Below are 16,722 nucleotides of genomic sequence, written 5' to 3'. Positions count from 1 at the left end.
GCTGTTCTTTCTCTAATGTAAAACAATCCATGTCTCAACACTAACATGGAATGCACTGCACAATTCCCACAAGAAAATATAAGTGACTGTGGACTAAGAGCTTGGACACAGCGTTACTATGAATAAATCTGAGGATCTCATCTTTGATAAGGCATTGAGGGAAAAAAAATGCTAAGCATAATTTAAAAAGAGCAGTCATATCCCATTTCTGAGGTCAACCAGTAGATCTCATTATTTATAGCCAGTCCCAAAGGAAAATGGCAGTGTATGCCTTTTTTTGGTGTTAAACTGGAGCACCTCATCAGCTGGTACATCCAAAGTCAGCCTTAGGGCAAGTACCACTTCAGCTTTGATTTGGTATCAAAGAGTGAAGCAGCAGTGCAGAACAAAGATACCTCCTCCCACCACAGTAGCTCCCACGGCTCCCTAGATAAGCCAGCACAACTGTCCATGTGGTAGGATGGTGAAGCATTTCAATCATACAACCTGGCAAAATATGATTCATATTTTACAAACAAATCTATCTACACGTGTGTGAAGCACGTGTACACGAGAGCTGTGTATGCAACCACCAGCAATAACGTAGGTTGGTCACATTCCAAGTGCATCCAGCCATTTCCAGCAAAACCAAGTAGTTAAGGTGCAGTTTTGCACCGCAGGAACAAGCCCTCAACAGGTGGAATGGTGGCTGTACACCCTCCCCACAGAAATTGCCACCAATGCTTTGGAACATCAAACCACAGCTCTGGACATCATCTCCTAAAGAACTATCTGCACAGTGCCCGGAAAGCAGTCAAGGTAAGAGTATTTTATTACCCCTTCATCAACAGAGTAAGTGTAGATCATAATCACACTGAAAGGGCACCTGCAAATGAGATCTAGTTTGGAGTTCAATCACACTAACTTTCACACTCTCTTCTCACCTTGCATGTGCAAGCCCAAGAACCGAACTCTGCAACAGCCATTCAGTGGCAAAGGCTAAAACATACTTAACAAAAAAAATACAAAGGAAAAATGTCTGTGGCAAGAGTCACCAAATCACTAAGCACAACTATGCTCTTCCAGCATTTTTTAGGGGGTGGAGAAGAACCTCAGAACACAGACAATGGTCACTCATTTTCTGTTACAGCAGGATTACTTCTAAACTTGACTTCCTCTTTTTGACATTAAATGAAACTACTTCAGTCTCCTTCTGCCTACCTAGCATGTTTTAAATCCAGCTATATACACACAGATAGAAGGGCTGGGAAACAACCTCAAAGCAAGGAAGTGGACTTGAACTACTATCTAGTGTTCCCCAGAAGCACATGTACCTCAGGGGTGTGTGGAAAGGAAGGAGACGGTGCAATTCTTATTTGTGGACACAAAGCTGGCAAACTGTTTAGGACTCAAGCAAATATAAAATATATTTAAGATGGTATTCGAGTATTGATAGCACTCTCACAATCCTGCCTCCATCAAATATATGTTCTTTAATGACTGTCTAGTTTCTGTAAATGGCAACAATAAAAGCAATTACTGAACTAGATTTCATTCAATATTTATCACCTCATGAGAAAAATAATCATAAATACCATCTCTGCAAAACAGATACTTACCTGAAAAATTTCTTTAAATGAAGGATGTACCAGGGGGTTTGGAACAAAAGGCAAAACATAGAAGGGAAGAAACTCTGCAGTCTGGCTTAGTGGAGCTCCTTTTTTTTCCAGATATGCCTTAAAAAGAAAAATCCTTTCCTCAAGTTCAGCATTGTCCTAGGAAATAAAGCAGTGTATTTATTTAGAGAACTACTGCTCTGAGTGCACTGTAAAGCTGTCAAATATAAGCAGCGACCTAAATACATTAAAATCAAGTTTGAAATCTCAGAATATTTATTATCTAAAAAGCAACAATAATACAGGGTCTGGTTCAACTAAACCAGACTGTGGCCCAAATAGCAGATACATCTTCTGGGAATTCTTCTTACTAAATAATCCATCCTCGTCCACACTAAGGACAAATATATGAAGTAAAACAAACAAAAGGAATTTGAAGTGTGAAATGTGACCTAAACTTACAGACTTTTCCATAGAGTTCTTCAAGAGGTAGGTGGCAAAGTGGACATGAAGATGGAACTCCAGCTTCTGAGCAATCTGATCATTGCTCCGGATTGAAGGTGAAACATGCTCCTCCCAGAGCTGGAAGAAAACCTTCTGCTCACCATGTTCAAATGCTGTAAGCAGATCTTTCTGCAAAGAGGAAAAGCATTTGATGAAAAAACAAACACATAAGAGCAATGCTTTTTCAACTGTAAGTTAGTGAATGAAGAATTGAAGTGCCATGAAAAGTCTCACCATTCAATGACCACTTAAATGTTCTTTTTTCTCCATCTATTTTTAGTATCTTTGAGAGCTTGAATCAACCTTCAATACAAGAAGCAAAGCCCAAGTTTTCAAGCATGTTGATCTGGGGACCCAATTTTACCATAAAGGAAAACTACAACATGTGAAAATCAGTCTTCTCAAAGTATGGCAAGCTAAAAACCTAAAGGAGCATGAATCAAAAGTACTGTCTCAGGTTCAAAAGAAGAGAAGTTCAGAAAAAAAAACATCCAAATTTGAAGGTTCCTGCTCTGAAAGAAGACTGATAGCAGCTGTCTTCAAATACTCAAGAATCTGTTCAGAGTTCAGCTAATCTCACTGCTGTCATAATTCACATGGTGGTTAGTGGCCTTTAACTCTTTTTAATATTCCTCAAAGTAAGTGTACATGATGCACTACCTGAACAGACAAAGCTTTTGAACATCTTGAGGAAACACCTCCTGGTTTAGGTAGTGACTTCTCCTTTATTTCACACTCCTCTGTGAATACTTTCACTGTTTCTTCAAATCCAGCAAAATCCAAATACTATGAGACAAAACCATAAAGGAATAATATTTTTAAATGCTATTAATGCTTCAATGAGTGACCTATGAACTGTCAAATTCTCTTCAGGCTCTCCATAGCATGACTCTCTGCAGCACCAGCTGCTGTGGAACCCTGCAACAGGTTGGGTTACACAAGTCTACAAAGTGGGGGGAACTGGTTGTTGGTTTGGGGTTTACTGAGGACCCCAGACTAGGCTACCAACATAGTGTTGGTCCAAGAAATAAGGCAATAACAAGCAGGAGGGGTCACAGTTTGTGCTCTTGTTCCAAATCATAAATATCCCATTTTAGGCAATTTATCCAGAAGGCTGAAGCACAGACCAACAGAGAGGCACCTGCCCTTGACAGTTTGTCTCTCACTGTTTTGCAGGGCCATTTCACATTGTAGAGTATCTTCTGATGACCCCTTTTGGGCAAGACGGGGAGAGCCCAGCTGGAAAATCCTGCTTAGGATCTCCATGGAGATCAGTGGTCTCAAGACTTCAGCCTGGGCTTTGTGAGATCTAGGGTCTAAAGGCTCTGTGATTCTACACATGTATAGAATCAGGTGAGACAACTCAGCAATGTTTTAAAGATCTCACCATTATCACTGGTTGGACTTGAGCGTCAAAGCTGTATGTGGATCTTATCAACCTAATTGTTCCTTTAATGAAAGCCTCATTTGCAATGACCAAGAGATAATTCTAGATTGATTTGCTGTTTGACTGCTGGCTTTTAATGGACATTGAGCCCTTTGAGCCTACAGAGCATAACAGGAGTCAATGTGATTTCAGGCTACAGCAGACACTTGACCAGTTAAATAACTCCAGAATTTAGGCCACAGTTACAACAACTGGCTCTGAGTACAAGCATTATTAAGTTTTGTCATGCTCATTTCAGCAACAACAATAAGAAAAAAAAAAAAAGGAAAAAAGAAAAAACAACCTCTCTCACTAGTTCAAGTAACTGAGCTTCAGAGTCTAAAGTGTCAATCATGACTAAGTGCCACTGCTACATCTCATCGTTGATAAACCTAGAAAAACGTAAAGAAGGGGGTGTTAGCAGACAGCACAGCAGTTCACACAGCCCCACACAGCACAGCCGGCACAGCCCGTTAGCCGTCTCACCTCCAAATCAAACCGCACGAGGACGATAACACCCCCCCCCCCCCAACCCGTGACGCACTTCCAAGGAAACTCCGGCACCGGCCCTCGCCGACCCCAACCACCGCTCTCGCCAGGCCGCGGAGCGCTTGCAGCACTTTTCCCCACACAGCAGCCCCCCACACAGGAGCCCGACCGCCCGCTAACCGGGGCCGGGGCGCTGCGGTCGCCCCTTCAGAGCCGAGAGCACGCTGTCCTACCAGCTCCTGAGCCAGCCGGAGGGGCGGGAAGCGAGCAAACCCCGACGGCCACGGGCGGCGAGGCCTTCCTTCCCGTGCCCCGCCGCCGCCGCCGCCTGTCGCCTTGGCAACCGCAAGGGCAGGGCCCCCCTCACGTGATCCCCCGCAGCCAATCCGCAGCCGGGAGGGGCGCATGACGTCACGAAGGGGGTTTCCGGCGGGGGCCGCGGGGGCTGGTGCTGCTGGGGCGGGGGCGGCGGCTGCTCCGTGTCCCCGGGCCCCGCACCCCTGCCCGCTGCCCCGGGACCCCTGCCCCAGCACCCCCGCCCGCTCTCTGACGTGCCTGGAAGAGCGTTTGGGGCCAAGTGAATTTTTAAATTGAGCTACTGCCTTAAGATGTTTTGCACGTACCCCTCCCCGTCCTGGGCAGGCAAAAAGGCTTCTAAACACTTGGCACAGGGCCTCCTCCGGCGGCCGGCAGCTTTCAGCGGGACGCTTGGATGATTTCTTAGTTACAGCCACGACAACCATCCAGCAGAACATACAGCTCCAGCCCCACGCGTCCGACAACGTCGTTACCTCGGGGAAGCCTGACCAAAGCCATCAGGAGGATTGGCCAAGCCCCTTATTGAGGCTTTGTCCCATTTTTAATTAACAGTGGTGTTAACAAACCTCTTGCCATTAACACCAACTTTCTAGCAGGCATTGTCTAGACACAGCAAAATTACGTCCAGTCACCAGTGACGTCCTGCCCAGGGTTCTCCACCACGAGCACCTAAGGCTCCCCGTGTCCTTCACGTGACCCACAACCCAACACAGCACGGGACCATCTTTCTTCCTCTAAAAGGCTCCTGAAGAGGGGCAGCTGCACCTGAACACGGAGCTTCACGCCTGCCCCATGCTCAAGGGTTCTGACCCTTAATAATCTCACCATCCGCCTCAGAGGCACTGCTCTCCACCGAGAGCCTTTCCCAGCCAAACCTTAGCTTTCCAACACCAGCATGAGAGAATGCAGTTCAGGGAACAGCCTTCCCTCGGCTCATGATCTAAGGGTGGTCTAAGGATCTTCTCTTTTGCCATTAAAAGACTATTTAAGGAGCAGGAAAAGCAAACAAACCAAAAACAAACAAATAAAAAAACAAAACCACAACACTCTTGAACACTCTTGCCGAATCTAAAGTTATCAGCTTAATAGGTGAAATGTTGGAAAGAGTGAGGTGATGGGAAGCAGAGTTGTGACAAAGTAGGCACTCACACTCCATCCATAACCTGTAGGAGTTGTTTCACCACTGCTCCACGGCCAGACAGCTGTGGATTGGTATTTGTGAATAAAATACTGAGGCAGACTGTTGCTCTTTGGGAAAGGAAGGCATTAAATATCTTATGAAGGACAGAAGCAGTACTGACAAATCTCTGCGCCTGCCTGGAGAGGAGATGCTGCTCCACAAAACCTTCTTGCTGCTGCCACCACCCTGGTGCAGGCTGGCTGAATCCCAGCCCAGGCCAGAGGAGGGAGGGAGGCCTCAAGTGCTTCCTCTGCTCCTCCATCCTGACAGATCAGCCCCTGGAGCCTTTCCAGCCACAGCAGAGATCACCCTTCAGAGACCCCAGTGCGGAGGCACAGCTGACAACCAGGAGAGACCTGCTGCTTTTGTGGGGCTGGGGGTACCTCTGTGGGGGATGACAGCAGCTCAGTGCGGTGGGCCTGAAGGGAACCCCAGCTGGGCTTTCTGGCATCTGCCCATCTAAGACATGGGTCATTAAACCCCCAACCAAGGTGATCACCAATGCATGGGAAGGCTTGGCTTGCAATAACAGCAAAGCTTTCCAGCCAAAAATGGCAGGGGGCTGAAAGGAGGGAAGAGCTAGAGATGCTCCATTAAAAAAAAAAAAAAAAAAAAAAAAGGACAAAATAGCCTGGGAAACTGAGTGCACAGAAATGGCAGGACAGGGAGCCTCAGGAGAAACATTCCCAGTTCCACCAAGGCCCAGAGGGCCTCACTGCCTTCACTGCATGGGTACCACCAACACAGACCAACGGCTGTCTGTCCCATGCCACCAACACCGACCAATGGCCACCTGCCTCGTCACTCTGGCACAAATTGCAAAACCTCCAGGCTCACAAGAGGAGCAAGTAGCAGGTCTCATCTATGAATGAGCCCATGAACTCTGCTGTCCAATGCAGATATTTCCAGTAAATTATTTTCAGCTGCTTCTTATTCACCCATGAACCCCAGATTTCTTGCTTAAGCTAAAAATAAAGATCTCTGTGTGAAGAGAGAGTAGGTCCCACAGGAGCTATCTCAGCTTCTTCTCTGTAAGGACATGGTAGGGAAACAAAAAGTTAATCCATCTTGGTTCTCATTGACAAGGACCGGAGAAAAACAATTAAATGGGAGAGCCAGCCTGAAGCTGAGAACAAAGACACCACACCAATATTTCAGGCCTTTTTCCTTCAGTCTGAAGGGGAAAAAATTGCTCCATGTTTCATCCTTTGCAGGTTATCTTTGGAGGAACAATGTCCCCATCATTTCTGCTGACAATTAACCTCGCTTGTACAGCAATTCTTCCCTGGGTCATCAGAGCAGCTATTTATACCTTTGGCCAGGACATTGTTACCACCAAATGACTGCCCTTTCCCTTGGCCAACCCCAGAGCTAGCCCTGCACCCAGGCTGCAGCAGCAAGTCTCAGGGTGAGCCCCCTGCACCCTGCCCTGCTCACCAGGACCTGCTTCACCTGGACCCTTCACTGTTTTCTGCACATGCTGTATGAACACACTGGAAAACAGACGAGTGTTGCTTAAACACACAGATCCACACAGGGTCCATCAGACCAAGCTCACAGGATTGAGATGTCTGGGGTTCATGGTTACAGGAACTCTCATTAGCTGGTCTCCAAAGGTATTGGGCAGAAATACAATTTGCCTCAAGTAACCTCTTTGCAATACTTGGGGTAATGCCCATTCCCTCAGGTGCTGGAGGGCTGGAAGAGACCAATGGCTCACTTAAGTACCTGAACCATATTTATTCTGAGCAAAAAAAAAAAAAGTTTTATTTGTGTAGCCAATGCCAAGAACTGGAATACAGACCTCAAAACAAAGCTCCAGGCCTAGGCTGCTGCCAGCTGCACCATTTGCCCACACCCTGTGGGATTTCAGAGGCCAAGCCAGTCCTGAGGTGCAGCCCTGCAGCAGAGGCTGGGGCAGCTTCTTCTCCCAAGGCAGAGAGCACAGGCCAGCCCAGTCCCACCAGTGCTGAAGAAATATATTGAACTGAGTCTGCTCAAACCAGTTATCTTCAGGGATCAAAGAGGCTTGTTTCCCTGTGAAAAGATCAGGAAACCCTTGGGAAAGATCAGCACCCTTGGGTGAAGGCCTTCAGACTAGTCCCATCAGAGGTTGCAAGCAAATACCACAAGCCTTGTATGGTCCTGCAATGTCCATGCTCCCCATCTGCCCCTGCTGTAGGGTTAAAGTGCACCCAGAGCTGGGCTGCAAATCCAACCTGTCATCCACGCCGAGAGCAGCAGGCAGGCAAAGAGCCCAGGGCAGGCTGGGGTCTGGCACGGGTGAGGGTGGGGGACGCTCCAGCCTCCGGGATGCAGGGAGACAAATGGCCAACGTTGCCATCCTTATCAGTGACGTCCAACCTTCACATGGAGTGGTAAGGAGGAAGAGCTTTGCCTGGCCCTGGAAGGAAGGGGAGAGATAGGGAGGGCGGCACCACTGTGATAGGGAGAGGTGGGAAGATGAGATCTGCTGAGTACCTGCCCCTGTTGGCCCCCTCCTTGAAGACCCCATGCCCTGGGAGCATTGCCTCCAATGTCTCCATCCTCACTTCTGTCCCCAGTGTGGTGCCAAGCAGGGGGCTGCTACCCAAGCTAACGTGTGGAAAGAGGAGACTGATGACACGTCCAGGGCCTCCTGGAGGGACTCAGGCACTGTCAGAAGGGGCATGCTTTTGAAGTGATTTATTTCTCACCAAGGTCAAGGGGGATGAGGCCCATTAGTCAGGAGGGACAGAAGCATGCTTCCTGCCACTTCAGCCTCTCCCTGAAGCAGACCCAGAAGCTTTAGGTCCAATTAGCCCTTGGCAAACACCCCAGGGGTGGGTCGCTCCACAGCATCCCCAGACAGGCCCAGGAGAGCAGCACTTCCTCAAAAATCAGTGCTAATGAGTCACGGTGGCTACTTTATTTAAAGCAGCACCAAAGGTTTCCAGGCTCCCACCTTGTCTTCTTCAAACTGAAGATCAAAAAGCCAGTGGTGGCCTCCATTCCCCAAGCACAGCACTGAGCCTGCAGTGACTGGCCCCATCTGTCCTCAGGGAAACTGCTCAGATGCCTTAGCCTGGGGACAGAATCCAGCCCAGGAGGCTTTCTAGAACCTTCTCTGTTTTTCCAGCACCTTTCCAGAAGATTTCAGAACATTTCCTGGCCATTCCCTGGAAATTTTTGTAGTCTTTCTATAGGATTTCTGCTGCATCTCCAGATTTCTAACCTCTTCCTAGACGTTAAATGAACACCTTCTGAGGTTGTTACAGCCAATCAAAGCGTTTTTTTTACAGAGTCACAGGTTGGCAACTTCCACATTTCTGAAGTGGCACTTAGGCAATTGAGGAAAGCTCACGCATAGGATCATTCTATAGTCAGGACACACTGTTTTGCATCACAGACACTCAAATTGAGCTGGGTCTCTTGTCCTTGTGTGGTCTGGAGCGTTTTAGGTGCCTGTCCCTAAGCAAAACCAGCCTGAGTCAGATTCACATCTCCCTGAAGTGTGGGATCAGCATCCTCCCAGGCTGTGGTGTGGGTGAAAGAGGTTTATCCTTTATGAACTTGGGGGATCTAAGCACATGTATCCAAGGGACTGCCCACTACATGGAAAGCTGGGAAGGACCTGGGTGCTCCACAGCAGATCAGGCTCCAATTGCAAAGAGCTCACCCAGTGAAGTCCCAAAAGGGAAACCCTGTCCACTCATACCAACAAGCTGTTCATCATGCACAGCCTTCTCTCCAGAGGGGTGCAAACAGGCTGAAACTCCTTGAAGCCTCTTACTGTGCATACTCCTGTCTAGAGAGGAGCCACTTCTCAATCATCAACCCTCTGGTGAAACGTCAATTTGTGCTTGCTAGAAAGCATTCCTCATGGGTGTTCTACCCCCAACACCATCCCACTGACCTGCCCCTTCTTGCCCCCCCCTCAGCTCAGAGCAACTCAAGATTGGCAGTGTGGCTGTCCCCTCTCCTCCTTCACACTGCTAATCCATTTGTTTTGCCTTTTAACCAGCAGCTACCTCTGTTGACGCTCCTTCAGCTCCTCTCTTCTTCCCCTGGACATTCTCCCAAGCAGGAAAATACAGAGCAGCCACGGGGCAAAGCCAAGACAGTGGATGCTTTTCTGCATGTGCTCTCAATCCTAAACCACAGTTCCCATATAGATTTGCCCAGTGGAGACAAAAAACAGTGAGCATAGCCAGGAAAGCAAGGACAGGCTAATTCCCAGACGTCCTTCCTGGTATCCCCAGCCTAGCATACGTGACCTTTTTCTTCCACAAAAAACAGCTCCTCTGAAAACATGACTGTGTGAATGTAACCTTGCCTCGTGGCCCCAGACTAGCAGCTCAGAAATCAGTTTGGGGCTATTTTGCTTATGCCAAGGGAGCCCTGGGAAACATCACTGCCAGAGGCAGGAGTGGTTTTACAGGCACAAGAAAATAATTTAGCAGAAGAATCAAGTCTTCTGGGCAGTGCCCCAGGCAGTACATGGATTTCCACAGTCACACCTAACCTATAGCAAGCACCAGAAATATGCTGGCTACCCTGAAACACCTGGTATAGTAGGAAAGGCTGGGCAGAAAGTCTTGTGAATAGGAGCAGACTGTTCACACCTTGGCCAAGGTGTCAGTGTAGGGCTTCAGGTCTTTCTGAGCCAGCTACTCCCAGCATTCCTACTCAGACTCTAGAAATCTCCCAGCAATATCTGGCTGCTCAGCAGGTTGCTGAATGACCTGAAATGAGGGTTTTTCATCCTCCCTCTAAACAGCATTTTATAAGATGACATATGGCATTGCTAACAAATTACTGAAAACCACCACGTACCAGACTGGTTGGATCAGCAGAACACACAGGAGGAAAGGATGCAGGCACCCACTCCAACGGAAGGGATACCAGTCCTAGGGAGACTCACACAACGTCCATTTGTCCAGCTTCTGTTTCTTGCACCACAACACTGGGTCTTACTTTGAATGACTGTGGGATTGGAGCAGCGATTCCCTCTTTGTTTCCAGTTCTAACAGCAACGTTGTCTGTAGCCACTTCGGGTTCATTCTCGGCTCTGCTTCACGGCAGAACAGACTGGATCAGGCTGAGAACTGCAAGACCAGCACATTTCAACTTCAGGGACTTCTGACTGAAGCCTAGGACTCAAAATGGGCTCTCAGTCCCATACCTCTGCTCTGTCCTGCTTAAGCTCTGCAGAGAACAAAGGCAGACTATCCTGTTGCTATAGATACATTCACCAAATAAACCATCTGCTGGGAAAACTCCCAGGCACTACATGGAGTATTTGTCTTCCATTATTACAAATGCACATGAACTTGTGGTATGTTCACATGGAGCAGAATATTCCCAACATATATACAATAAAAACCTCATTCCCTTTAAGTCCTGTTTCAAGTGCTGAAGCTTTGCCCAGCATTTGGCTTACAGCTAAACAGGGCCTGCACCCTTGGAAGCCTCACAGCCCAACAGGCAAGGGGTCACAGTGAGCAGCCAGGGTGCATTCCTTCCTTCTGACTGCTGCTCATTCCACACTCGACTGTAAATGCCCCCTTGGCTAACAATGTACATCAGTGTAACAACTTGCATGTCTGGATTCACCCCATCTAGGCCTGTAATGTATTTCTAGCTGCCTGCTCACATCAGCTATTATGCTCATATTTAGTGAAAGCACACAGGAGAAAAAAGGGATTCTGTGTAAAAAGAGAAAAAAAAAAAGAGAGAAACATGCCCCATTTCCCCACCACTAACACCTAGAGCCCTTCTGTCAGCCCTACAGTGTCACAAATACCAGGATGAACAAGGGGGAAGGTCAGCACAAACTCAGCACCACAGGGGTAATTTGGAAGCAGATCTCATCTGGACAGCTGCTGCCAAGCACAGACTCCCTGTAGCACCTGAGCTATGGCTGGGCCAGATGGGAGCTGGTGACCTTGCTCAGCCTAAACAAGTGCTAGACAAGGCAGAGACGTGCACAGATCCCAACAACTCTGCAGAGGAGCAGAGTCAGCCAAGCTTTCCAGAAGAAGATGCACAACTTGGGTCTAGTTTTTAACATTAGGGGTGAGTAGAAAAGAAGGCTGTTAGACTTCCTTTTTTGTGTTTTTTTTTTTAAGAGCAGCAACTTTTCTGTCAAGAGTTTTTAATATATTTATTTGAAAACAAGGTTTTGTGAAAGAGTACACTAAATAGCATATATCTGTTCTTCAGCCATAAAACACGGACTATCAGCTTTAGCTCAGCACAGATTGGGGTGCATGCACTGAACAGCAGATCTCCATACGAAGGTCCTCATGTCTGTCTTTCTGATATCAAGCATAGTGTCTTCTTTAGAGGACATGAGCCTGGAGGAGGAGATAGAAACCAGAAAAGCAAATGTGTTTAACTAAGGCTTCTTGTGTTTGGCCCCACACTTTCACCCAAGCCTGCCACTGACGCAACATTTACAGTTTTTAGCAAGGAGTTTGTTTTCCAGCACATCCACCAATTCAAGTGCATAATCTTTGCTCTTGGGAGCACTGGGACATGCCAGTCCATATTTGGAAATACAGCAACAAGGTTTCTGCCTGTCAGTGAGAAACTTGCACATCAGTTCAGGCACTTTTACCAAGGAACCTGAGAACTGCACCATTCATTGCCTGGAACAGATCTATGAGGATTGTTAAAAGCCCATGACTAGAGTGTCTTTAAATTCTGCTAAGAACTGCTGGGAAGACAAGACAACCCTAGAAAGCAGGGTAGTAATTCTCCTTCCACCAATCCTGCTACACTGAGGTCAAGTGGATGACAGCTTTGTTAAATAAACCACTTGCCCCTCCAGGACCATCTTTCATGAGCTGATTATTCCCAGCTCAGCTGCTGCCTGCGGCCCTGCACTGCTCTAACTGCCCAGCAAGATTCTAGTCAAGAGTAGCCAAGCCGTCCAAGATTAGAGACCAGATCCAGTATGACCAGGTCAGGCCTGATCCAGAAGAGTGGATTTCTCTTTTATTGCTGCCAATTCTTTAAATTGGGACAGCGTATGTTTCTGAACCTGACACAAAAAATCATCAAAGAGCTAGAACAAGAGTGCTGGATCGTGGTAACCACTTTGGTTGATTCAAATAAGCTTTTCTTTCATTTGGATTAATAAAAGTGACTCTGCATGCTACACTGTACCTCAGTTCTTAATCATCAATGTACTCAAAGGGCTCTGGTGGTTCAGGTTCCTGCTCCTCTTCCTCAATCTTCGGACCATGAGCTGCCACAGGTTCCACCAGCTCCTCCATATCCTCACTGGTGTCCTTCAGAATGATGATGCCTCCAATGGAAAGCTGCAAGACAAGTGCAGTGAGCATTAGAGCTGCTCACCTCTGCCTCCTGGTTATCCCAGGCCATATGAGACACCTCAGCAGGAGCGACTTTCAGAGAGCAAAGTGTCTTATACCCACCTGGATCTCTGCCTGACAAGAGGATGGAACAGAGTCTATCCAGGCTACCTTTTGTATTTGCACTACCTGCGTCTCAGTTTGATATAAAATGGCATCTGGATTCACACAGCTGTGCTGGTTTGGGGGGATGTTTTTGTAGCGGGGGAAAGGCCCCAGGGGCATTAGAGGGACAATTAGAGGGACCTCTGTGATTAACATACGAAAGAAGTGAGATAAGAGCTGAGCAGAAGGAGCAGAGGAAAAACAAGAGCTGAGCTGGAGAGGTGAAAGGCAGTGCTGGAGTGAAGATCCTGGTGGTTGGTGAGGAAGAAGAGGAAGAAGATGCCCAAGGAGAAGTCTCCCTTCTGTGTGTAAGGAGAGTTGAGTTAGAGGCCACGTGGCTGTTTCTTTGTTGTCATCTTAGGCCCAAACCACTACAACAGCTTGACCACAGCTCCAGTCTGGAGCTCTCACATGAAAACTAATTGCTAAGATTCATCTTTGCAGGGCAACAAAGCTTAGTGAAGCCTCTGTGTAGCCACCTCCCAGGAGGGTATCAGAAAGAGACACTAATCTGATCACCCGCTTCCACCGACTGAGGAATCTTATTAGCAGAACCTCATAAAACAAAGGGGAATTAATTACAAAGATCACAACCAAACATCCTGGCAGGCTAAAGCAAAAGGGTGCATCTCCAGGACTGAAACAGGAGGTGCAAAGAGGTAGTGCTGTGTCACTCCTGGCTGGGATCAGAGCTTTGACCACAGCAAGATTCCAGGCTACAAACAGCATTTCAAAGAAGCCTTTTACTCTGGCATTGCCTAAAGCAGAGCAAAGCTCCAGAACAGCTCTGTTTTGAGAGCCTCCTTGGTTACACACCCAAGTCCCAGAAAAAAACCTGCACTGTTCTGTCCCCTCCAAAACCTATTTATGAGGAGGGGAGTTAAGGCAGGAAACTGCACTCCCCTCACCAGGGACTTGGCTTGTTTTGAAACTGAAGCAAACAGCTACGTAAGCCCACATTTCAGCTGCTTGAGTGGACACTTACCGAACCACAGAGCAGATATTCCCAATCCAAATACCAGCTGGGTCACCTCCTCTCTTAAAAGGGTATAAAATGAAAACCCTTCCACAGCTATGCTAAAGGGGATGTTTCAAAAGGGGACGATGCACAGAAAATTCCAATGTGTTGATGGGAAGTTCCAGGAAATCCATTTATTTAAAACATTACTGTTTTCCTGGAAAAATGTTACTGCTTTTTGAACACAGCTTTCCCAAGCAAAGTATTTTCCCAAGTATTTTTCAAGCATAATCCTGCAAAAGGGGGAAGTCAAGTGTGTTATTTCTTGAACAAAAATATAGGCCAGAAGAATTGATTCAGGAAATTCAGACATCAGGCGCAAGCTTACCAGCTTTGCAATATATTTTAGCATCTCACAAAAGATAGTTATCCCTTGGGCTAATGCTACAATATCTTTGTCATTCTCCATCTGACAACCACATTCTATCTCTTCTCTATGCTAACAGGAGATGAAAGCACTTCTCTAAGATCAGAGACAACTGAATAAGAAATCTGTTTAATGAAAACCCCACTTCATTTAGGTATAAGCCCCACTACAGAATAATAAAGAACCAGCAGAAGTCCTAATGTATTTAATTGCTTTGACAATGAGCCTGTACAACTTCTCAGGCCATTGTAAAGATCACGGCTCAGTCTTTATGTCCCCAGCAATGTCATTAATAAAAAGTGTATGTCTGATTGATATCCAGGTCATGGTATTGGACATATGTAGAAGAAGAAAGAAAAATCAGGCAGTTTTAGCTTTGTGAAAAGGTTTGCAGCAGCTCTGGCTTCCCCCAGGTATAACTGCATATGGTAATTTTGAGAGAGGGAAATTAAAAAGCAAATAATACAAGAGAGAAGTTGCAGATCTCTAAGACACATTGCAGTGATCCAGCAGCTGTGAGTGGCTTTCCCATGTACACACAGAAATTCTGGGTCCTTACGCACAAGCCGAGCGCTGGGAATGTTCTGGTCAAGTACATGGCTTAGGAAGGTGACACTTACTGGTTTGAAAGGCTGGTATCGGCAGCTCTCTGTCATAGTGAGAACTTTGAGCTGAGCAGGCATGACTCTGGCTGGGTTGTCCAGAAGCTGGAAGTTGGGTTCTGGCTCTTTTTTCTTTTCTTTTTCATCCTTCTTTTCAGTCTCATCCTGTGGAAGGAGAGGAGAACATCAACATGATTTTAACAGTACTCTCTAGCCCTTTCACAATTCAGAGGGGTAAGATATAAGCTGCTGCTCTTAACATAGGCAGCAATTCCAGAGCATGGTGAGAAGCTATTCTCTGGCTGAGGAACAAGTTCACAGGTATGTCAGCTGCCACAGTCAATGCCACCCTGGATCTAAGTACTCTCATCATGGCAATGTCTCACTCACAACTGCAGGTGAAAATGAGTTTAACACGAGGTGGCAGTGGAAGTTTACCTCTGGCTTCCTTTTTTAATACTTCCTCTGTAAACTCACCACTTTTTGTTCCCAACTGAAGATTCTTTAATATAATTATTAAGCACATGAAAAGTGCCAAAAAGCTGCCCTTGTATTTTCACAGCTAAACAGCTGTTGAACAGCAGCTCAACCAAAATGACTCGACTTCAGTGACTCCCAAGGGAACTGCAGTTAAACCCTCCTTTACCAATGACTCAGCAGCTGGAGGCAAAAGCTCAGAAGGAAAAAACACGGCATCCTTTACATACTTAAGAACACAGATCATGTTTGCCCTCTCGCTTAGGAACATCTGAGATGCAAACAAGGACTGCAGAAAAGATGAAACAACCAGTAGGAAATGATGAGGAACCCCACCAATTGCACAGCACTTCCTGTAACATCAGACAGGACTTTCTCTGGTTGTCATGCAGGTCTCTTTGAAGCTATGGATTATTAGTCATGCAACAGGTGTAAAAGAAAAACAGGAAAGCAGTTACACCTCTAAAACATTGGGATAATGGCAAAGCACTCAAACACAGCAGGTGGCAGCAAGCTCCCTTTTTACTACCCACGTTTTTCTGCTCAATTCAAGCCAAGAAAACCTTTCAGACATCTGAAGCTTACACACACACAGGCAGACATGACATGTGAATACCTTCTAATATATTGCTTCTTCTCAACACCTGTACTTAACTGTACGTTGTAGCAATTTTAGAAGAAACATGAATCTGTGCAGCACATTTTGCTTAGTATATGGTGCAGTAAGCATAATTCAATGAAAAGGCAACATTTAGTGACAAGGAAACATTTATAAAGGAGCAAAAATATTAAAAATAAGAAATTCTACATTGTACCCATGAGATGATTAATTTTCTGAGCCAACTGTATAAAGTTCATTGCCTACCACATGGCTGCATTTAAGTAGGTCTCAGAAGGTTATTTTACATGTACACCTTGATCTTACACCACACCCTTCACATACTATTTCTGTATTTTTTTTAAAAATTAAAGAGACAAAAAATTCTGTGCCCACGTTGCTTTCCTCTCATAGATATTAAAGTGGAATCAGAAAGTTTTCTGCTGAGCTTGTCAGAGTAACTTTCAGCTTATAGTTGTTCTTGGCATATTTAAATCCATTAGCAGAGCCCAACAGGAAGGGTCCTTTTGTCAGGGTACAGCAAGAATTTTAGCTGCGAAATGTTTTCTGTATTACAGCAACCACCAAGAATTCACTACCCAGCCATCTCTCTACCCCTCAGCTTGCTCCAGGATGACACGTTATTCATAGGTGAAGGTGACAAGCTCCAGTGTCAGGTCTA

At 46.3% G+C, this 16,722-nt stretch overlaps 2 protein-coding genes across 5 annotated transcripts in view; both read right to left on the bottom strand.

The window, feature by feature from the left end:
- ARMC9 (armadillo repeat containing 9) overlaps window positions 1–4,332 on the bottom strand; it is a 59,164-nt gene extending 54,832 nt beyond the window's left edge. For 3 of the 4 annotated variants that reach the window (XM_051626795.1, XM_051626796.1, XM_051626797.1), the window contains exons 1-5: window positions 4,248–4,332; window positions 3,830–3,917; window positions 2,760–2,885; window positions 2,058–2,228; window positions 1,599–1,754 (exon numbers count right to left, since the gene is read on the bottom strand). In XM_051626795.1, the coding sequence (XP_051482755.1) occupies window positions 1,599–1,754; window positions 2,058–2,228; window positions 2,760–2,885; window positions 3,830–3,880 (504 nt within the window). In that variant the 5' untranslated portion in view covers window positions 3,881–3,917; window positions 4,248–4,332. The remainder of the gene's footprint in view (window positions 1–1,598; window positions 1,755–2,057; window positions 2,229–2,759; window positions 2,886–3,829; window positions 3,918–4,247) is intronic. The other variant, XM_051626800.1, reaches the window with a different exon arrangement.
- Window positions 4,333–11,631: 7,299 nt separating this feature from the next.
- Window positions 11,632–16,722, bottom strand: part of PSMD1 (proteasome 26S subunit, non-ATPase 1) — a 72,268-nt gene continuing 67,177 nt past the window's right edge. Inside the window, exons 23-25 of the mRNA XM_051626793.1 lie at window positions 14,984–15,130; window positions 12,665–12,819; window positions 11,632–11,850 (exon numbers count right to left, since the gene is read on the bottom strand). Of these exons, the coding sequence (XP_051482753.1) occupies window positions 12,673–12,819; window positions 14,984–15,130 (294 nt within the window). The 3' untranslated portion in view covers window positions 11,632–11,850; window positions 12,665–12,672. The remainder of the gene's footprint in view (window positions 11,851–12,664; window positions 12,820–14,983; window positions 15,131–16,722) is intronic.

This window comes from Apus apus, chromosome 8, assembly GCF_020740795.1.
Source record: "Apus apus isolate bApuApu2 chromosome 8, bApuApu2.pri.cur, whole genome shotgun sequence".
NCBI lineage: Eukaryota > Metazoa > Chordata > Aves > Apodiformes > Apodidae > Apus > Apus apus.
Note: the sequence above shows the minus strand (reverse complement) of the source record. Positions and strands in the feature narration are given on the sequence as shown.